The sequence below is a fragment of the Loxodonta africana genome, chromosome 14 (assembly GCF_030014295.1).
Source record: "Loxodonta africana isolate mLoxAfr1 chromosome 14, mLoxAfr1.hap2, whole genome shotgun sequence".
NCBI lineage: Eukaryota > Metazoa > Chordata > Mammalia > Proboscidea > Elephantidae > Loxodonta > Loxodonta africana.
Window position 1 is genome coordinate 48393666 of NC_087355.1, and position 24230 is coordinate 48417895.

Consider the following 24230-nt stretch of genomic DNA (forward strand, 5'->3'; position numbering starts at 1 on the left):
TGTACATACGTTCCTACAGTTTGGGAATGCCAGGTAGGTCCTTGTCCTAAGTTTAAAAAAAAAAACTGGAACTTAAAAGAATCTTTCCTATCTACTGTATACATTTCTACTTAAGAGGGAATGAAACCGCCTAATTAAAAAGCCCTTTAGTACTTCACTTTCTTTGCATGAAGTCTGAGATTGAGAAATTTGATATAGGGTTGGTTCTCTAATAAATGGTGGTATAAACAACAAAAAAAAAACCAAACCCATTGCTGTCGAGTCGATTCCGACTCATAGGGACCCCATAGGAGAGAGTAGAACTGCCCCATAGGGTTTCCAAGGAACAACTGTTGGATTTGAACCACCGACATTTTGGTTAGCAACTGAGCTCTTAACCACTGCCCCACCAGGGCTCCAAATGGTGGAATAGTAGTTTTCCAATATACATCATAAGCCACTTTTTTAAAACATGCTTTTATTTTGACTGAATTTTTAACCATGCATTTGGGACTTCTTCATGTGAATACTTTTTAGAAGTTAGTGTAATTGTGGTACTTGAAGTAGTTTCTCTTCAGTTAACCATAAAAGACTGGCATTAAAAATAATGGAGATGCCCAGTTAAGTCAGTTCATAATTATTTATGAAGAGAATTGAGGTATAAATGAAAAGCCTTGCTTGTGATGACTTTCTTTGTGTTTGCACATGTCAAATACTTATTAGTAAGTTGATTTTGTCAAATTGCATTTGTAGTTGAAGTTCTACAAAAATATTTACATATATATGCATACATGGAAGCCCTGGTGGCATAGTGGTTAAGTGCTACGGCTGCTAACCAAAAGGTCGGCAGTTCAAATCCACCAGGCGCTCATTGGAAACTCTATGGGGGTAGTTCTCCTCTGCCTTACAGGGTCACTATGGGTTGGAATCGACTCGATCACAGCGGGTTTGGTATATGCATACATACATAGAGATTAGAAGGTGCGGCAGTAAAGTTGGAAGTAGCACAGTGGAAAGGAAACCAAGTCGAGAGTAAGGAGACCTGGATATTAGTTCCAGATTTACCATTAGCTATGTCTTTTTCCCCCACTGCATATGTCTGTTAATTTTTAACAAATGCAGGAAAAGTCAATTACAGGAACTTTGAACATTCAGATTGTTTTGTTGAGTATATCTTTGCTGTATTGAGTAGACAGTCTTTTTTTTAATTCTGCAAGAACTGGGCAAGTGAAAAGAAGTGCTGGGGTGCAGAAAGATGTTAGAACACCGAAAACTGGGCCCCGTTCATCGGAATCCTAAATCTACATAAATTTTTGGTAATGAGGTTCAGAAATGCTTATTGAAAAAAAATCAGTGATTTTGATTAAAGAGCCAGATTGGAGGATCATAGACTCAGTTCCACTCATGAACACCTCTAAATTCTATCTGTTATTTTAGGAATGTGAGAGAAGTTGAGATAGGCTTTTTTAGTTGTGGCAGTGATTTTGTAAGATTTTTAATCCCAGAACAATAGTACATTGTAGGACTAGAGGAGACATTAAACATTACCTAATACCCAGTAAAAAAGGTGCTCCTTACCTAATACAGGGGTCAATAAACTATGGTCCATGGGCTAAACCTGACCCTCCATCTGTGTTTGTAAATAAAATTTTATTGGAACACAGCCATGCTTATTCATTTACATATCATCTGTGGCTGCTTTTTTGCTACAATGGCAGAGTTGTGCAGTTGTAACAGAGACTGTATGGCCTGCAAAGCCTGAAATATTTACTATCTGGCATTTTACAGTTTGCCAACTTTTGAGCAGATCAAATGTATTGTTTTAGAGATGTCAAAATAAGGCTCATGGATGAGTAAAATGTGTGATTACACAGCTAACTGGTGGTCAGACTGCAAATATAGTTTAGTTCACCTTTTCCTGTCTCCATTCTAGTATTTTTTATTGAAGGAACTGATATACCTGGGTGAGATCAGAGAATACACTTGTGGTACAGAATTTTGTGTATAAGTTCATTATATCATTATACAACAAACCACTGTTACTTGGGGGCAGTGGTGCATCAGATCTTCGATAACATTGCTGCACAAAAGCCTTTTTAATTTGGGTCAGGGGTAGAATTTGATTGTAGCATATACTGTTGCCTAAGTAAAAGTCTTTGGTTTAATCTGCCGAGTGCTTTTATAACATGCTTTTTTTTTTTCCCCCTCACATACAGCCAAATGGACGGACTGTTGAAGTGGCTGAGGATGAAATTGTTCGTACTCCTCGAAATGTGTCAGCAAAGCAGCCATTAGAGCCAGACAAGAAAAATGAAAAGGTAAGTTTGGGAGCATATGAAATACACAAAACCCTTAATAATGAAAGTGACTTGTTATGAAAATGATGCTTTTCTGTTTCAAAACATTGTAAGGATACCCCATTAAAAGGAAAAATATGAAAATAGGAATTTACAGCAGTATGTGGATGGGTAGTGAGAATTTAAGTTTATTTTAATAGGAAGTGCTCATCACCAAGTATTTTAAAATTCCTTAGGGATTTTAAATATTCATTATGCCAAAAAAGGTTTAATCATGACTTCAACATTTTTTGAATGAGTAAGATTCCAGATATATAACATATCTCTTACTAGAAAACAGAATCGTGTTATCTTTGTTAATAGTGCACCTCTGATATAAAAAGCTTAGCAGGATTGTCCAGTGGTATTGTTAAAACAGATTTCTGTTGTGATGGAGACATAATCATCTTCATTTTAGAACGAAGTCCTGTACTCAGGTCATTATTAAAAGGTTTATAACCCTGGGGGTGTTGTAGTTAAGAGCTATAGTGGCTAACCAAAAGATTGGCAGTCAAATCCACCAGGCGCTCCTTGGAAACCCTATGAGGTCGTTCTGCTCTGTCTGTAGGGTCGCTGTGAGTCGGAATCGACTCAGCAGCAGTGAGTTTGGTTTGGGGTTTTTTTTTTACAAGCACTCTGAAGCTTTCCAAAAAGACTATTACTCGTACCCCAGTAAATGGTACCTTCCTTTAATTTTATTAATTTTCCAGTTGCCAGTGTTAGAATTAGCCCATTTTTACTCGACTTAATCTGGTTTGGAATTAAGTAAAATTGTGCAAGAAACTGTTAGCAGTCGTTCCTCCAACTGTGGGAAACTTTTCATTGAACTCATTTTCATACATTGAATACTTTCTCTCCCCCCACCCCCATTTTTTTCACCCTGTACATAACTGCTTTTGAGGGAGGAGTGTTTGCCTAAGTGTGTTAGTAGTTTCTAAGAACCGGGGTGGAATATCGTCACCCCCATAAAATAGTGGTGTGAAATGGTTGCTGCAGTTTCTTGATGTTTTTAAATTTCAAAATAGCTTTGAAAGAATTAATGATATCAATTCACCTTCTGTAGCCCTGGTGACGCAGTGATTAAGCGTTTGCTAACCAAAAGGTCAGCAGTTCGAATCCACCAGCTGTTCCTTGGCCATGACCAGTTCTGCTCTCTCCTGTGGGGTCTGTATGAGTTGGAATAGACTCGACGGCAACAAGTTTAGTTTTGGTTTAGCCCAGTGAAACTGGTTTAGGGCTAAGACGGTAGGAAGTGTGATGGCTTGAAATAAAAGATAATTGTGTAGAAGAATTAAATTTATATCTGACTTTGCCTTTGGCAGATGAGTAGTAAATGACTTGCATAAACAAGTAAGTGCTTAATTTAGGGATTGTTGAGTTTACAGGGTGAGTAGTTTACATGCCTATTACAGATTTATACTGTTCGCACCTAGAGTTTCCTTGTTTCTGTGCTTTCCCTCTATTAGTGACTAATTTGTATTTACTCCTGCTTCCTATTCCCTGAATTACCGTGACAAATTTGTTCTTGGAATAATTCATGAACTATCGTTAATCTCTGATTGATTAATTATATGTAGATTAAGGGTATCAGGGTGTAAAACCACAGTTTAAAGTTTATAAAATCATGATTCTGAAATTTTTATGGTAGGAAATAATTGTAATAGTTGACATTTATTAAAACAACAAGAAAAAAACCCAAAACCAAACCTGTTGCCATTGAGTTGATTTGAACTCATAGTGACGCTATAGGACAGATCGGAACTGCCCCATAGGGTTTCTAAGGAGCAGCTGGTGGATTCAAACGGCCTACTTTTTGGTTAGCAGCCGACCTTTTAACCACTGTGCCACCAGAGCTCCCTCTGAGATTTATTAGGTATCTGTAATATTCCAGTCATTGTGCAAGGTGAGGTATTTTTATGAATATATTTACGTGTATCTAGTAGGAACAACTTATGGAGTATAATGGCGCAGTGGTTAAAGTGCTTGGTTGCTAACTGAAAGTTTGGTAGTTTGAACTCACCAGCTGCTGTGCAGGAGAAAGATGTGACAATCTACTTCCATAAAAATTATAACCTTTCAAACCTTATGCAGCAAGTACAATTGCCCCGTTAGTGTCACTATGAGTCAGAATCAACTCAAGGGCAGTGCCGTTTGATGTGCCTTTTTTTTTTTCTTTTCCTTTTTTAGTAAATGCTAGGTGTACTTTTATGACTCTGTAGAATATTTACAGGTATTTTATTTATCCTCACAAAAGTTCTGAGAAGGTGTTATTATACCAAACTTACAAATGAGAAACCTGAGGCTTAAGTCAGTTACCTAAAGCTGTAAAAAGTATGCTTGGTTCTCAGCTTGACCTGATAGACATATACAGAACACTCCACCCACCAGGGAGGCATCCAAGTAGACTTTCTTTTCCAACGCACATGGAACACTCTCTGGAATGAACCACTTATTAGGTCATAAAGCAAGCCATAACAGAATCCAAAACATCGAAATACTACAAAGTATCTTCTCTGACAGTAAAGCCATAAAAGTAGAAATCAGTAACAGAAAAAGCGGGGAAAAGAAATCAGAAACAAGGAAACTGAATAACACTTTGCTCAAAAACTACTGGCTTATAGAAGAATTAAGGACAGAATAAAGAAATTCATAGAACCCAACGAGAGTAAAGACACTTCCTATCAGAACCTTTGGAACACAGCTAAAGCAGTCCTCAGAGGTCAATTTATAGCAATAAATGCACAAATCTAAAAAGAATAAAGGACCAAAATCAAAGAATTATTCCTATAACTTGAACAAATAGAAAGAGAGCAACAAAAGAAACCCTCAGGCACCTGAAGAAAGCAAATAATAAAAATTAGAGCAGAATTAAATGAAATAGAGAACAGAAAAACAATTGGAAGAGTTAACAAGACCAAAAGCTGGTTTTCTGAAAAGATCAGCAAAATTGATAAACCATTGGCCAAACTGACAAAAGAAAAACAGAAGAGGAAGCAAATAACCTGAATAAGAAATGAGATGGGCGTTATCAAAACAGACCCAACTGGAATTAAAAGAATCATAGCAGATACTATGAAAAATTGTACTGTAACAAATTTGAAAACCTAGAAGAAATGGATGAATTCGTGGAAACACACTACCTACCTAAACTAACACAAACAGAGGTAGGACAACTAAATAAACGCATAACAAAAGAGGAGATTGAAAAGGTAATTTAAAAACACCCAACAACAACAACAAAAAGCCCTGGCCTTGACGGCTTCACTGCAAAACTCTACCAAACGTTCAGAGAAGAGTTAACACCACTACTACTAAGGGTATTTCAGAGCCTAGAAAAGAATGAAATACTCCCAAACTCATCCTGTGAAGCCAGCATTTCCCTGATACCAAAACCAGATAAAGACACGCCAAAAAAAGAAAATTAGAGACTTATATCCCTTATGAACTTAGACACAAAAAATTCCTGAACAAAATTCTAGCCAATAGAATTCAACAACATATATTAAAAAAAAATTAACCATGACCAAGTGGGATTCATTCCAGGTATGGAGGGATGGTTCAACATTAGAAAAATAATCAGTGTAATCCATCGTATAAATAAAACAAAAGATAAGAACAACATGATCTTAGAAAAGGCATTTGACAAAGCCCATTCATGATAAACACTCTCAGCAAAATAGGAATAGAAGGAAAATTCAGCAGCATAATAAAGGGCATTTATACAAAGCCAACAGCCAACATCATCCTAAATGGAGAGAGTCTGAAAGCATTCTCCTTGAGAACGGGAACCAGGCAAGGATGCCATTTATCACCACTCTTATTCAACATTGTGCTGGAGGCCCTAGCCAGAGCAATTAGGCTAGATAAAGGAATAAAAGGCGTCCAGATTAGTAAGGAAGAAGTAAAAGTATCTCTGTTTGCACATGACATGATCTTATACACAGAAAACCCTAAAGAATCCTCAAGAATACTACTGAAACTAATAAAAGAGTTCAGCAGAGCATCAGGATACAAGGTAAACATACAAAAATCAGTTGGATTCCTCTACACTAACAGAGAACGTCAAAGAGGCAATCACCAAATCAATACCGTTTACAGTAGCCCCCAAGAAGATAAATACTTAGGAATAAATCTTACCAGAGACTTGAAAGACCTCTACGAAGAAAACTACAAGACACTACTACAAGAAACCAAAAGAGACATCCGTAAGTGGGAAAACATGCCTTGCTCATGGATAGGAAGACTCAATATTGTAAAAATGTCTACCCAAAGTGATGTATAGATACAATGCAATACTGACCCAGATACCAATAGCATTTTTTAATGAGTGGAGGAACAAATCACCAACTTCATATGGAAGGGAAGGAGGCCCTAGATAAGTAAAATGTTACCGAAAAAGAAGAACCAAGTGGGAGGCCTCACACTACCTGATTTTAGAACCTATTATACCACCACAGTAGTCAAAATAGCTTGGTACTGGTACAACAACAGATACATAGACCAGTGGAACAGAATTGAGAATCCAGACGTAAATCCATCCACATATAAGCGGCTGGTTTTGACAAAGGCCCAAAGTCTGTTAAATGGGGAAAAGATAGTCTCTTTAACAAGTGGTGCTGGCTTAACTGGATATCTGCAGAAAGATAAAACAAGACCCATACCTCACACTATGCACAAAAACTAACTCAAAATGGATCAAAGACCTAAATATAAAATCTAAAACGATAATGATCATGGAAGAAAAAATAGGGAAAACACTAGGAGCCCTAATACATGGCATAAACAATATACAAAGCATTAGTAACAATGCGAAACACCAGAAGAGAGACTAGATACCTGGGAGCTCCTAAAAATCAAACAGTTATACTCATCCAAAGATTTTACCAAAAGAATAAAAAGATTACCTACAGACTGGGAAAAAGTTTTTGGCTATGACAAATCCAGTCAGCATCTGATCTGTAAAATCTACATGATACTACAACAACTCAACAACAAAAAGACAACCCAGTTAAGAAATGGGCAAAGTATATGAACAGGCACTTCACCAAAGAAGGCATTCAGGTGGCTAACAGAAACGTGAGGAAATGCTTATGATCATTAGCCGTTAGAGAAATGCAAATCAAAACTACAATGAGATACCGTCTCTCCCCAACAAGGCTGGCATTAATCCAAAAAACACAAAATAATAAGTATTGGAGAGGTTGTAGAGAGATTGGAACACTTATACTATGCCGGTGGGAATATAAATTGGTGTAACCACTTTGGAAATTGATTTGGCACTTCCTTAAAAAGCTAGAAATAGAACTGCTGTACGATTCAGCAATCCCATTCCTTGAAATATATCCTAGAGAAATAAGAGCCCTCACACGAACAAATATATGCACAGGCATGTTCAATGTAGCACTGTTTACAATAGCCAAAAGATGGAAGCAACCAAGGTGCCCATCAACGGAGGAACAGGTAAATAAATTACGGTATATTCACATAATGGAATGCTACACAACAATTAAGAACAACGATAAGTCTGTGAAACATCTCATAACATGGAAGAATCTGGAAGGCATTATGCTGCGTAAAATTAGTTGGTTGCAAAAGGACAAATATTGTATGAGACCACCATTATAAGAACTCAAGAAAAAGTTTAAACACAGAAGAAAATATTCTTTGATGGTTATGAGAGTGGGGAGGGAGGGGATATTCACTAATTAGATAGTAGACAAGAGCTATTTTATGTGAAGGGAAAGACACCACACAGTGCAGGAGAGGTTAGCACAACTGGACTAAACCAAAAGCTAAGAAGTTTCCTGAATACAACTGAATGCTTTGAAGGCCAGAGTAGCAGGGACAGGGGTCTGGGGACCGTGGTTTCAGGGGACATCTAGATCAATTGGCATAACAAAATGTATTAAGGAAACATTCTGCATCCCACTTTGGTGAGTGGCATCTGGGGTCTTAAATGCTAGCAAGCAACCATCTAAGGTGCATCAATTAGTCTCAACCCACCTGGAGCAAAGGAGAATGAAGAACACCAAAGATAAAAGGTAAAGATGAGCCCAAGAGGTAGAAAGGGCCGTATAAACCAGAGACTAGGTCAGCCTGAGACCAGAAGCCTAGATGGTGCCTGGCTACCACCAATGACTGCCCTGATAGAGAATGCAACAGAGAATCGCTGATGGAGCAGGAGAACAGTGGGCTGCAGACCTCAAATTCTTGTAAAAAGACCAGACTTAATGGTCTCAGACTAGAGGGACTCTGTAGGTCATGGTCCCCAGACCCTCTGTTAGCCTGAGACTGGAACCATTTCCAAAGCCAACTCTTCAGACAGGGATTGGACTGGACTATAAGACAGAAAATGATACTGGTGAGGAGTGAGCTTCTTGGCTTAAGTGGACACATGAGCCTATGTGGGCAGCTCCTATCTGGAGGCGAGATGAGAAGGCAGAGGGGGACAGGAGCTGGTTGCGTGGTAATGGAGAATACAGGGTGGAGAGGAGGAGTGTGCTATTTCATTAGAGGGAGAGCAGCTAGGAGTACGTAGCAAGGTGTGTATAAGTTTTTGTATGAGAGACTGTCTTGATTTGTAAACTTTCACTTAAAAAGCACAATAAATAAATTTTTTTTAAAAAAAAAGTACACTTCGTTCTGATCAGATCCATCTGATTTCAAAGTCTGTGCTTTTGACTGCCCTATATTATTTCTGACCCCCTTAAAAACTGTCAGGCAGATAAGAGACCCATTTTACAGATAAGGACTCCAAAGCTTAGAGGGATTTCATGATTTCACTCATGTCATACAGTTTCTGAACTAGGATTTGAACCCAGCTTATTCCATCACCAAAGTCCATGCTCTTTTTATTACTCAGCAGTGCTACGTCCTTTCAGTTGCTGTTGCTTTTCCAGCACAAAGCTTCTTTCCTTTGGTTCGTTACCTATTTGTTTTTTTTTTAATTTTATCATTGTATTTTCTGTGTAATAATAAATGCCACAATTCAAGGCTGGTGTTCTTTTTTAGCTATCCTGCATCTTCAGTTCATACTTTTTAACTTGGTTCAGTCCAAGTAACTTGTTTCGGTTAATTTTTTATACTATTACAACTTTGTGTGTGTGTTTTAAATATGTGGTGTTTTTTAGATTTCTTAGTACTATCTTCCTTTATAAGCAGACATCTTAGAGCCCTGGTGGCACAGTGGTTAAGAGCTTAGGTGCTAACCGAAAGGTCAGCAGTTGAAACCCACCAGCTGCTTCTTGGAAACCCTATGGGGCAGTTCTACTCTGTCCTGTAGGGTCGCTGTGGGTCCAAACCAACTTGCTGGCATCCAACAACAACAACATTACTATCTTCCTTTATAAGCAGACATATCCTAGATCTACTTATGCACCTTGATATACATTATCATATCTTTGTTTTCATCTCAAAGCCACATCTTGGGCACTTAGAAAAGTATGATTTTTTGCTTATAATCACACTCTAAACTAGGGTGTTGGGTTCCTTACCTTGTTACTTAGTAAGCCTCATTGATAGAAACTGTTTATGACAAAAGCTATAGATCTTATGGCTGTAAAGCAGGTTAAATTACCATAGTTTTCTAAGTCTTTATTTGGATATGCAGGTCAGTGCCTCATTGATGCTGGTCTCTAGTAAAGTGCACGTAGGACCATTAGCCAGGCTGAATGCATTGTGCTAATATATGGTGAAAGGAATAAAGAAGTATAAGATGTACTTGCCCTCACAGAAGATTAATCTAGTTAAGGAATGACAGGCATTAAGTGCCAGATAGTCAGAGGAGAAAGATAATCCTACTTGGGTAGTCAGAAAAGATTGACTAACTTGGACTATTAATGTGGGTGTGGTATTTCAGTAAGAGGAACAGTTGAACACAATCACATTTTTCAGATGAAACAAATGAACAAATTCAGACACATTTGAGGGAAAGCCCTAAACCAGTTGAACTGGTCAGGATTAGGTGACTTTATGATAAAACTTAAATGTGTTAAGCTAGCAGCAACACTTATACTTAATAGATGCATCTTGCATCTACAATAATAAAAAAATAAGGATCAGAATTAAGGTAGCAGTATTAATACCGGTAATGAGAGAGATAGTAAAAGCAAAAATGTGTAAAACTGGGTCACCAAGGTTGTCCTTGAAGTCATTGGTGTGCCAGTGTAGTTGACCACTTTAGTAGTTAAAAGTACTAATAATCCCTTAGATTTTTTTGATGTTACACAATGTACAAAATATTTCTACATCTCTTAATCCTGACTAACAACTCCAGGAGAAATATGAAATTTTTTCCCTTTATACAGCTCAATAAAGAGTTTAGTGAATGGCCCAAGATCACATAGCTAGTAAATAATGTTCCCTCAATTTATCTAAGGCAGCAGTTCTCAAAGTGTGATCTGTGAACCTCCGGGAAGAGATCCCAGGGACGCTTTGTGGGTCCCTGAGAGCAAAACTATTTTCGTAATAATTGAGACATTTGACTTTTTCACTGTGTTGATGTTTGCAGTAATGGCACAGAAGTAATAGTGTGGCAGACTCCTAGTACTAATTATATTTTTCACTGCCATTCACATGCAGATAAAAAAAAATTAAATCCTAGTTTCACTAGCATCAAGTGTCCCTGATGAAGCAGTAAAAATAAAAATTACTAGTTTTGTTAAATATCAGTCCTTGAATGTATGCTTTTTAAATGTTCTGTGTGATGAAGTGAGAAGTATGCATAAAGTAATGCTGTATATTGAGTAACAATGGTTGTCTTGAGGAAAAATACTTGTGTAATTGAGTTGCAAGCTGAACTACCTGCTTACTTCATGTTACCCCATTTTTACTTCAAAGAACAACTGATGGACAAACCATGGTTATTCAGTTGGATGTATGCAGACATTTTCTCAAAAATAACCAAAATGATTTGTTGCCAAATGAAAATTAGAATTTTGGAAAATTTGTGTGTCTACCATGAGTCTGACAACTTCCCAGTACTTTACTAATTTCTGATGAGAGTGGTTGTTATATTAACATATGTGTGTGTGTTTTTTTTAATATTGTATAATGAAATATGTTAACATTTGGAAGAAATGTGTAACTAAGTGAACCAGTATTTTCTGAATGACCAATGCTTTCTTGTTACAAAATCATGCAAGATTAAAAGATCAATTCACAGTGTGAGGTAAACCAGTGGATTTTAATGTAATAGAGTACAGAAAGTTCATTGACAGTTTCAGATTCCACATTGTAACTGATTTTAAGAAACTACCACTCAATGGATTTTGGTGTAATATTTTTTTCCCTCCTCTATCTGAAGCCTTTCATGACTTTCACATGCTTTTAGGGAACACTCCAGAATTTTTAACATGACCTAAAAGGCCTTGTATATGGCTCTGTCTCATCTCTCATCTCTTACCCTCCTCTAAGCTCTAGCAACATTGATTTTCTTTCTTTCTTTTTTTGCTAAACAGCTTTATTTTGAGGTATACTGTAAAATTCATTTAAGTGTATAAATTTAGTATATTTCTAGAATTGTACAGCCATCACCACAAAATGTATAATTTTAGAACATTTCCTTGACCCCAGAAAGAAATTTCATGCCCATTAGCAATCACACTCCATCTCCCTATCTTTCCTTTTACCCCCTCAATCTCAGGCCCTGGCAACCACTAATCTGTGGTGTATTTTATCAAAGAAGAATATCCACAGTTATCTAAAAATACTGTTAAAATAATCAAACCCATTTCTGTCAAGTTGATTCTGACTCATTGCAATCCTATAGGACCGAGTAGAACTGCCCTATAGAGTTTCCAAGGCTATAATCTTTTTTTTTTTTTAGCTTGTAAAACTGATTTAATGGGTTAACAAGGAAGCACACATATTTAAAATTTTTTAATTTATTTTGTTTTTGAGAATATACACAGTAAAACATACCAATTCAGCCGTTTCTACATGTGCAATTCAGTGACATTGATTATGTTCTTTGAGTCCTGCAGCCATTCTAACCCTTCTTTTCTGAGTTGTCCCTCCCCTATTTACATAGACTCTCTGCCCTCTGATGTTCCTATCAAATCTTTTGAGTTGGTGTTGTCGATTTGATCCCATGTAGATAGTTCTTAAAAGAGCACAGTGCTCAAGGCAGACATTCTTTACTAGTTAGGCAAAACTATTATTTGGTTTAAAGAAGACTTCAAGGGATATTTTTGGTTTGAGTTTTAAAGATTATCTCAAGGCAGTAGTTTCAGGGATTCATCTAGCCCCCATGACTATAGAAAGTTTGGAGTCAATGAGAAATTGAAATTCTGTTCTGCATTTTCCCCCTTGTGATCAGGATTCTTCTATAGAAATCTTTGATCAAAATGTTCAGTAATGGTCAAGGCTGTAATCTTTATGGGAGCAGATCACCAGGTCTTTTCTCCGGCAGAGCTAGTGATGGGTTCAAACTGCCTACCTTTCAGTTAGCAGCCAAGCGCTTAACGACTGCACCATCAGAGGTTCTTTTATTATTAAAATATTCCTCCCTTTTCCAGTTACATGTCTGTATGAAATCAGATTTTCTTCACGTTTCAATCAAAACAACTTATCATAAAAGCAAAAACAGGTGTGCAGATCCAGCTGTTATTAAGCCAGTCGTTAAAGGTATTTGCAAAATGTAAAACATGCCACCCTTCTCACTAAAGTTTTTTTTGTTTTGGAAAATATAGTTAGTTATATAGGTATAGCTATTGTTTAATATTAATATGTAATATTAATATTATTGTGAAATAAAGTAATCCATATTTAAATAATTTCTCAGTTTAAAAATTTATAATATGATAAATATCAATATATATAATTCACATAAACAGAGGCTCTTTGAAGTCCTCAGTACATTTTAAGAGTATAAAAGGATCCTGAGAACTGCTGCTCTGTGGGTGATTGGTGTTTAGAAGGCGAAAGATAAAATAATTCAGAGGCAGTGCAGATTAAAGCAAGCATAAGCCAGAGCAGTCCTTAGCAAAACAGAATACCTGCATTCCCAGAGAGCTTATGTACATTCATGTTTTAACTTCCATGATACATCTTAGAAATTGTAGTTTAAGACCAGGGCCTGGCAGACTATGACCTGCATTCTAAATCTGGCTCTCCGCGTGGTTTTGTGAAAATCAAGTTTTACTAGAACACAGCCATGCTCATTCATTTGTATATTGTCTGCAGCTGCTTTCCTGCTAGAGAGCAGAGTTGAGTCACTGCAACAGAAACTTCATGACCTGTAAAGCCTAAAATGTTGACTGTCTGGCCCTTTTTTTTTGCCAACCCCTGGTTTAAACCGTTACAGTCTTTTGCATTTGTTAAAATGTGTCGTAATCCATTGTGCTTTGATAGAGTCTAGTTCTCTGGGCCTTAGACCTTTGACCTCTCGGGTTCCCTGGTACCACAATGTTTGTAGCTTTGTGATTTCTTAGAATTAGTTTTCAAGGTCATCTTTAAGGTAAACAGAACAGTTTTCTATGAAAGAGAATTGTGTCTTCCCAGGGAAACCTTATTTCCGCCCCAGAATTCTCTGTTCAAACACCTAAAAAGTAACAGAACTGAAACCAGAACCAGGACTTGTATCCCAGTGCATTGTTTTTTCACTGTACCACAGTAGTACCAGGGAGGGGATTGAAACACAGCAAGATGGTGGATTTGGTTTTAATATAACGCTGAGGTGAGAATGGGAACGCAACATGGAACGAATTGATTAATTAGTGTATTGGAAATGAAGGAACCACATCTGGGAATGTTCAGGGCTAGATAAAAGTTCTTATGAAAGGTTTCTTATAAATGTTCTAAGATTGTGAGTTGATAACCATGCTGCTGCTACATGAGCAGTATACCATGCCTTGTGAGCACACACCATTTAAATAATTTAGTGACTTGAATTATGGATCAAGTATACAAATATGATAGCTCAGCATTTTATTGGGCAGGGAGTAGTGGCAGAAGGAGAGTTGGACGACCTAGTTTTAGATTCTTTGCTTGATTGACCAAGTATTTATTGAATACGTTCTGTGTGCAAAGTACTAATTCTAGGTACTAGGAATATGGCAGTTAATAAAACAGGAGTCCCCACTCTCACGAAGCTTGATGGAGGAAACCACTTAAAAAAACAACAGATATATTCTCTGTCAGGTGATGATAAATGTTGTGGAAGAAAAGAATTAAACAGGGTAAGGGGATAGAGATAAAGTGCAGGTCGTGGGGAATTTCCTGTACTTAAAATTGCACTCCTGTTTCTTTCACTCAGGAAAATGTATCAGAAGAACAGTAGCAAGGAGAATAATTTTCAGTCTAGTTTAAAATAACCAAAAAAGCAAACTCGGGCAAAGGATATGAACACACATTTCACTAAAGAAGATATTCAGGCAGCCAACAGATACATGAGAAAATGCTCTCGATCATTAGCCATTAGAGAAATGCAAATTAAAACTACGATGAGATTCCATCTCACACCAGCAAGGCTGGCATTAATCCAAAAAACACAAAATAATAAATGTTGGAGAGGCTGCGGAGAGATTGGAACTCTCATACACTGCTGGTGGGAATGTAAAATGGTACAACCACTTTGGAAATCTATCTGGCGTTATCTTAAACAGTTAGAAATAGAACTACCATACAACCCAGAAATCCCAGTCCTTGGAATATACCCTAGAGATACAAGAGCCTTCATACAAACAGATATATGCACACCCATGTTTATTGCAGCTCTGTTTACAATAGCAAAAAGCTGGAAGCAACCAAGGTGTCCATCAACGGATGAATGGGTAAATAAATTGTGGTATATTCACACAATGGAATACTACGCATCGATAAAGAACAGTGACGAATCTGTGAAACATTTCATAACATGGAGGAACCTGGAAGGCATTATGCTGAGCGAAATTTAGTCAGAGGCAAAAGGACAAATATTGTATAAGACCACTATTATAAGATCTTGAGAAATAGTAAAAACTGAGAAGAACACATACTTTTGTGGTTACGAAGGGGGGAGGGAGGGAGAGGGTTTTTTATTGATTAATCAGTAGATAAGAACTGCTTTAGGTGAAGGGAAAGACAACACTCAATACATGGAAGGTCAGCTCAATTGGACTGGACCAAAAGCAAAGAAGTTTCCGGGATAAAATGAATGCTTCAAAGGTCAGCGGAGCAAGGGCGGGGGTCTGGGGAACATGGTTTGAGGGGACTTCTAAGTCAATTGGCAAAATAGTTCTATTATGAAAACATTCTGCATCCCACTTTGAAATGTGGCGTCTGGGGTCTTAAATGCTAACAAGCGGCCATCTAAGATGCAGCAATTGGTCTCAACCCACCTGGAGCAAAGGAAAATGAAGAACACCAAGGCCACACGACAACTAAGAGCCCAAGAGACAGAAAGGGCTACATGAACCAGAGACCTACATCACCCTGAGACCAGAAGAACTAGTTGGTGCCCGGCCACAATCGATGACTGTCCTGACAGGGAGCACAGCAGAGGACCCCTGAGGGAGCAGGAGATCAGTGGGATACAGACCCCAAATTCTCATAAAAAGACCAAACTTAATGGTCTGACTGAGACTAGAGGAATCCCGGCGGCCATGCTCCCCAAACCTTCTGTTGGCACAGGACAGGAACCATCCCCGAAGACAACTCATCAGACATGAAAGGGCCTGGTCAGTGGGTGGGAGAGAGACGCTGATGAAGAGTGAGCTAATTATATCAGGTGGACACTTGAGATTGTGTTGGCAACTCTTGTGTGGAGGGGGGATGGGAGGATAGAGAGAGAGGGAGGCTGGCAAAATTGTCACGAGAGGAGAGACTGAAAGGGCTGACTCAATAGGGGGAGAGCAAGTGGGAGTACAGAGTAAGATGTATGTAAACTTATATGTGACAGACTGATTGGATTTGTAAACGTTCACTTGAAGCTTAATAAAAGTTAATAAAGAAAAAAAGTAGGTAAGAAACATTAAAAAAAAAAAAAAGCAAACTCATTGCCATTGAGTAGATTCTGACTCAGCAGCCATATAGGACAGGGTAGAACTGCCACAGGATTTCCAAGGCTATAAATCTTTATGGAAGCCTGCTACCATGTCTTTCTCCTGTGTAATAAATAGCTAGTGGGCTCAAACTGCTGACACTTCAGGTTAGCCACAGGGGCTCCTTAGTTTAAATTACACTTCCCCCAAAAAAGGGGGAGATCAGTTGCAAACATTTCTACTTTAAAAAGATTTATTTGCAACACTTCATAATTAACCTGACATTGTGTTAAAAATTAAGATTGCGAACTGCTGGTATAGAGAAAGTAAAGAAATATAATCGGTACATCTCTTGGAGCATCCATCCATCCTTTCCCATTTAACCATGTCCAATTTGCCTGTGTGTTTGAGACAAGTGAGAAAAATGAATAGTGTCAAAATACGGAGCAATCTAAAGTAGGGACTTGCAGATGATAATATTATGTGGCACAACAACTAAAAAGTGACAGAGTGGACACTACTGTTCCTAGTAGGAATTCTGTATCAACATCATCATCACGAGATTACATATATGTTGTAGAGATAGCACCACGCATGAAATTCATTTAGTGCCTTACTTCTAGGAAACTAGGATGACAGAAGAGATCGCACATTGAAAGGCAAAAATTTTATAGTAAGGACAAGGTGGTAGTCTTCTAAGAGGATTCATTGGTTATCTTGTGACAAAATAATTTTATAGTGGTGACCAACTTTTAAAAAGTGAGCCACACGTTTTTCTTTTACTGAAAATCAAGTATTCCAAATGTATGTTTTCTTATGTCAAATGGCTCTGTACTTAGCAGATACTTTGGGGGGAAATTTTATACTTTATCTGCCCATTTAAGGTTAACAAGGACTCAAAAAGCAGTGGGTTTTTGAAAGAAACTCATGCAATGAAGAGAGTATTCTGAAAAAAAATTACATCATTGTGTGATTTTGTTACTAAAAATGATTTGTGTATTACTCATAAAAATTCTCATGTCTGTACAATTTAACAGCTTGGAAGTAGTTTCTAACAGAAAAATTACATAGTGGTTAGAAGCCCAGAATCTGGAGCACTATTTAGGATCAAAATCCCAGCCCCTACCCTTACTACACATGTGATCTTGGGGTTAACCAATCAATATGCCTCTGTTTTCTTATCTGTAAAATAGAGATAATAGCATTACTTATAGGGTTACTTTGAGAATTAAGTGGGTTAATTAGAGCTATGTAATAGCTGTACAACCAACTTAAAAATCCATAAGACATTTTAGTGAAACCTTTCGTTACAAATACAAAAAAAATTCGTAAAAATTTCTCAGGAACAAATGATGTCGAAGATTAAATTTTATTACTTGAATTTCTACAAAAACCTTTGCATAACTGGAGGATGACATTGAAAAATTAGTGTCATGATTTAGTAAGACTTTAGAAAAGATTTTTCCTTACCATTAATGGAATAATAGTCGCCGAAATTCTATAGTCAGTTCATTAACAGGTCTCTTTCCTATTGCCAATTTTGTTTTTAACTAGTCAAACCAAATATATTCGCCTATCTCAAAGTTTTGGGAATAAAAAGTTCATTCACTTGCCAGTTTGAAGAAGGAAGAGAAAAGAGGGGCATAAATAGAAAATGATGGGTTTTAATTTATCAAACAAAATTTGTGTGTGGTAACTTTAAAGCACTAAATGTAAGGTACTTCTTACTCCCACACTAAATTACCCTTAAGACCAGCCCTGTCCGATATGGTAGCTGCTTGCCACATGTGGCTACTGACCACTTGAAATGTGACTAGTCCAAATTGAGATTGCTGTTAAGCATAAAATACACACCAAATTTTGAAGACTTAGTTTATGTTTTTTAATATTATCTTTTAATAATTATTTACATTGATTACATGCTAAAATGATAATATTTTGGATACGTTGGGTTAAAGATGTTATTAAAATTAATGCCACCCATTTTAATTTTTTAAATATGTCTCCTAGAAAATTTTAAATTACATTTGTGGGTTGCATTATATTTCTGTGGGACAGCCCTGCTCTAGACCGGGGTTTGGCAAATTAAGGCCAACCAAATCTGGCCCAAATCTACCCAGACATGTTTTTGTAAACTACATTTTTTGGAACAGTCACACCCTTTCATTTATGTATTGTCTGCACACCAGAGAAACACTTGCATGGTTGCAACAGATACCACATGGATCACAAAAGCCTAAAATATTTACTCTGTTTTTTTACAGAAATGATTTGACCCCTGCAGTAGACTGTAGATGATAGATGCTCAAATGTGTTATCTTTGCTTAAGAGTGAATGTGATAGAAACAGAGAAGGGTAGAGATAGAAGGCAGATTAGTGGTTGCCTTTGAAGAGGAGAAATGGGGAGTGATTACTAATGGGTAGGGTGTTTCACTTTGGGACAGTACACATGTTCTGGAATTAGATAATGATGCTACTTAAGCAATTTTGAATACTCTAGAAACCACTGAAGTATACAATACGCTTCAAGAGGGCACATATTATAGTATATGGAGGATATCTCAATTTAAAAGAAAAGAATGGGTATGAGCCTAATTTGGTAAATGGGATACAACAGTGTATTAAACATGATACATGTTAATGATAATCAAACATGGAAAGAAACAAGCATGCAGGTTAATTATGGGGACAGTAAAAACTGCCAAAAATAGGTTTTCGTATACTCCCATTGTCGATTTTTGATGGCCTTTAGAAGGTCATGCCCCATGAAAATATTTGAGAATTGTTTATTGATAGGAAAGGCAGTTAGTTGCCATTTATTGCTTACTCTTTAGAAGCTTATCATAAAAAAGCTTATAATCAAGGTGCAACCTCTTACATAGTTGTAAACTTAATTAACTTAGTTGTAAACTTAAGTTCACAATAACACATACCAAAAAAAAAAAAACCAAACCCAGTGCCATCGAGTCAATTCTGACTAATAGCGACCCTATAAGGACAGAGTAGAACTGCCCCATAGAGTTTCCAAGGAGAGCCTGGCAGATTTGAGCTGCCAACACTTTGCTTGGCAGCTGTAGCACTTAACCACTATACCACATTGCTAATCTCAAATAATTAGTTGGATAACTACAAAGTATATATGAAAACACTGTTTTGTGAATGTTAATTATTTTCTCCTGGAGGCAAAGCTTGGTAAAGTTTTTAGTAAGCAATTGAAAGGAGAAAAGAATATAATTTAACAGAGGGAATTGGAAGGCCATTCCACAATGCCTGTATCTTGTGTGTGTGAATAGTTTATTGAATTATTAAACACAGATCCTAGATATTTTCACATTGCTTTGAAGTTGACAAAACATTACCTACTTTGTACAATTGGCTCATAAATTTATTATAGAAACAAAAGATGTGCCAACAATCTGCTTTATGCAAATTCAAAAAATCAATAATCAAAAAATCAATTCAATTGTTCTGAAAGCACCATATTATAGTACCTCACTTAGGATGTCAGTTAAGATAGCATGGTGGCTGAGGGCACAGACTTTGAAACCAGGACGACGTAGTTTGTAACTTACTGCTGTTACAGTTTCTACTATTTACTAACTTAATGTGGTTTAGTATAGCCTACCTAACATCTCTAAGTCTTTGTTTCCTTGTCTCTAAAACGGAAGTGATACCATCCCCAACAAGTTTTTTTAAGGAATAAATGAGAAAATGAATGTACTCGGCACAGAGTAACCACTCAATAAATAGTAGTAGCCTCATATTATTATGTCCATATAATATATGTTGTTTTTTAAATCAAACTTGTTAAATTATATTGGTTGTCAGCATCATACATTTCATTATGTATTTTACTGACTCCTGTCTTTTCAAGAATACAATGAAGTATTGTTAAGTAACATTCTATTTTACTTTCAGTCAAAGAAAAATAAGAAGAAATCAAAGTCAGATGCTAAAGCAGCGCAAAACAGTTCACGCCATGATGGAAAGGAAGTTGATGAAGGTACTTGAGCAGGGGAAAGACCGTAGAAAAAATTGTTAATTCTTTTTTTACCAAAGTGTGTTATATAAAAGCTGCGTTTGTTTCACTTAATCGTGTATCTGTAGCTCTTCTTTTTAATAACTGCAAATTTTAATGTACAGATGTGTAACATTGTTAGGAAACACTTTTGCTATCTGAATTATTTAAGGATCCAAGAATGCCTTTCCAGAAGTGGGAACCACCTTGAAATCTGAGGTCTAGCTCAATATCTTAAGCGATTGAATAGCAGTTTTCTTGTCATTGTTTCCTAGAAATGTGGTTTTAAATATACCATCCCTAGAAGGCCGTGTAGAAAATGCCTGAACCATTTATTGTCATCACCTAATAAACCTATTAGTGATTATATATAACTTTCTCCTATTACTTCTACCCAGCAAGATAAATGATTTATACCTATCACCTTCCTAAACCATAGATGAGAGATTTAACAAAATTACCATAGTAAATAATGACAGTTTATTGGTTAAACAAGAAAAATGAGAGTAGGATAAATTAATACAATTAACACTCTTGGATTTTAGCATAATATCTAAATTTATCATGATACTGTGTGTGCCCCACCCCATTTTCCTCCCAAAGCTACAATTCTTTTTGTCTCCCCTTACTGAATTAAATTTTTTTTCTGGGGCTATGTTAGGAGCCTGGGAAACTAAAATTAGTCACAGAGAGAAACGACAGCAGCGTAAACGTGATAAGGTGCTGACTGATTCTGGTTCATTGGATTCAGCTATCCCTGGAATAGAAAATACCATCACAGTTACCACCGAGCAACTTACAACTACATCATTTCCTGTGGGTTCCAAGAAGAATAAAGGTATATTAGTGGAACATAAGAATGATACATCAAATCAAATTTCTTTTTAATCAGATGTACAAAATATCATTACATCAAAATCTGACTATTCTGAACTGCTTCCATCATGATGCTGGTACACCCTTCTTCGTGAGAGTATTGTGAACCATGTATTGGTCTACTTAGTACTAGCAGTGTTACTCGTTACATGTTGCCTAATGAATGGCCTATCAAATTAAGATTTGCTTTCTGCCTTCAGTCAAATGAGAAAATGATGTTGGCACTTTTCCTCACGTGTGTTGCTTTGCCCCAACTCTGTTGCATCCGTGTTTCTTATAGGGGATAAGGTATTTAAGTGGAACTATTTATCATCACTCTGCATGTTGAGTGTTTTCATTCCAAGATGAAGCAAGCATGTTCAGGTTGGTGTAGGCCCTGTCCATATTCCTTATCACCCCAACTTTTTGAAAGTACCCTAAGGTGTTTAATAAAGCTAAACTGGAACTTCAAAGATTATTGAGCCAATGTTCTTTTTCCTAAGTATTGGAAATGCTCAAACTATTCAATAGTGGTGGCCTCTTGGTAGCTCTTTAGATTGCCATCGTTTTTATCCTTGATGAGGTCAGTCTACAGAGTGGTACTGTTCAACTTGCTTCAAGACGTTGATTTATCTTCCTTCACCTTTTTATTAATTGCTTCTCACCCAGTTGTCTTCAGACCACTTTCTTAGCCTTGTTACCTTTTACTTTTTTTGCTTGTTGACTTAGTGGAATTTACTGCCGTGGTACAGCAGTGACTGGTAACCCTCTTTCACTGTCTTTTGCATGCCTATCTTGCTAGCACAATCCTACATTATGTTGTTGGTTTTGATACATTGTGATCATTATGCTTTTTAGTGTCCGAGAAATAGTATTTTTGTGTTGTAACATGTATTTTCACCTCTTGCCGTATTTCCTGAGTCCTGGTCCCAAATACTGGCAAAGTTCTTAAGTTGATGTGTTTGCTTCCAGGATTGTTGAAAAGGCAGCTGGTATTATTGAGAGGTGGCAAAGTTGAATCCAATTACAGAGCGCAGCTCTCTGGTTCCTACTTTAAAAATTTTTGATAACAGCTGTAGAACAGCAGACTCTATGTATACTTGAGCATTTGTCAGGCCTGTTAATTGGCATTTTAGTTGACTTAAGAATATGATAACTAGAGAATTCAATTCTTAAAACGTATGAATTATCTTGTGGGTAAGCCGACTATTTTCCAGTGTAATAATTTAGCATTTGCAGGAGCAATTCATCATAGCTAGTAAAAATTAATTTGTACATTAGTCCTAATTTAATTTAATATGCATAGTGGCCTATTTAGTATTAAATACATTTTATTTCTGTTTCAACCAGGTGATTCTCATCTAAATATTCAAGTTAGCAACTTTAAGTCTGGAAAAGGAGATTCTACACTTCAGGGTGAGAGAAATTATGTGTAACTTAAACTGAAGGCCCGTCAAGATAGAAACTTGCATATGTGTCTCTTTCCTCACATGAGAAAATAATGCAGGAGGGGAAGAAGGGTTTAAAAACTATTTTTAATTACTAAAGTAACAAAATCACAGTCCAGAGATTTTGGAAAGTAGATCAGTAGTTGTTTTTTTCAGTAGCTTGTATGTAATTTTGATTCTTGGTTACATTCTTTAAGCCACCAGAGAAAGATCTTTTTGGACTTGGGCTCAATATAGGCATACATGGAATAAAAGATTTACCACTATATAATAAGAAAAAAAGCCTTTTTAAACTGCCTACACTAAGGAAATATCAAATGTTTCACAATAAATAGACTAGTCTAAAATTATGCAGTGCTTCACAAACAAAATATCTTTTATTTACTCATTTGTGATAAAGATTGAATTAAGTACGGTGGTGTACCTAACCTGAAAACAAAAGTGTTGTACTAAAATATAAATTCGGAAATGAGAAAGTACCTTCTCATCTTCAGACTTGTTCTTGACCCTGTCACCTTCCTTCAGGTCTGTGGTTGTCAATCCTGGCTCCACATTAGTTATCTAGGAAACAAAAAACAAAACACACACGTATATAAAAAGAAACATGTACTTATATATACACAGACACACCTGTGTGCATTTGTGTGCACATATACATACACATGTATGTATACATACTGATGCTTTGGCCCCACCTCCAGAGATTCTGATTTTAATTAATCTGGACTGAGACACCAGTGTCTATATTTTTAAGAAGTGTCTCAGCTGAATTTAATGTGCAGCCAAGTTTGTGAATTACTGCCTTGTACGTGATGTATAAGATATTTAAGGAAAGAACATGTAACTAAGGAAAAGTCTTCATATTCTTAGTGGGTGAGTATTCTGAATGTTCTAGAATATGTGCTGTTTCTCTCTTTATTCTCTTGTACTTCCTTTGAGCAAGTCATTTCTGCTGTTGAAAATTTTGTTAGTGTATATATATATTACAAGTTCAGACATCCTGTTTTTAAATTATCTAAAAGGCATCCATGGTGATCATATTACTTTTGGAATTCAGTTTTTCTCTTTAAAACACAAACTATTTAAAGGACAGTAGGAAAAAAAATAAGTGATAAATATAATCCAAGCAATCACAGAAATTTAAAAATACCCTCGTTTTAACAGTGAGTCACATACAAGTTTTTAATCTTTATTATTTTTTTTCTTCAAGTTTCTTCAGGTCTGAATGAAAGCCTCACACTAAATGGAGGAGGCTGGAATGAAAAGTCTGTGAAACTGTCCTCCCAGATCAGTGCAGGTGAGGAGAAGTGGAACTCTGTTTCACCTCCTTCTGCAGGCAAGAGGAAAACTGAGCCATCTGCTTGGGGTCAAGACACTGGAGACGCTAATGCAAATGGAAAGGACTGGGGAAGGAGCTGGAGTGACCGTTCAATATTTTCTGGCATTGGTAAGAACTGTTAGAAATTTTAAGTTTGTTCAAAATTGTTTATCCAGCACACTGAAAATTTCCAAGCGTGGGGAAAAAAAGCCATATATAGAAAAATTAGTAATACCGTGTAGAAATAATGCTAAATAACTCATCTTAAATCGTTCACATGGAACAAAGTAGGAACCAAGTAAGTGAATAATAGCA

General features: G+C 36.7%; 1 protein-coding gene across 3 annotated transcripts in view; it reads left to right on the top strand.

The window, feature by feature from the left end:
- The window catches only part of MTDH (metadherin), a 63138-nt gene that overhangs the window by 14136 nt on the left and 24772 nt on the right, over nucleotides 1–24230 (top strand). For all 3 annotated transcript variants that reach the window (XM_064267927.1, XM_064267929.1, XM_064267928.1), the window contains exons 2-6: nucleotides 2196–2297; nucleotides 20195–20279; nucleotides 20956–21132; nucleotides 22500–22565; nucleotides 23808–24044. In XM_064267927.1, the coding sequence (XP_064123997.1) occupies nucleotides 2196–2297; nucleotides 20195–20279; nucleotides 20956–21132; nucleotides 22500–22565; nucleotides 23808–24044 (667 nt within the window). The remainder of the gene's footprint in view (nucleotides 1–2195; nucleotides 2298–20194; nucleotides 20280–20955; nucleotides 21133–22499; nucleotides 22566–23807; nucleotides 24045–24230) is intronic.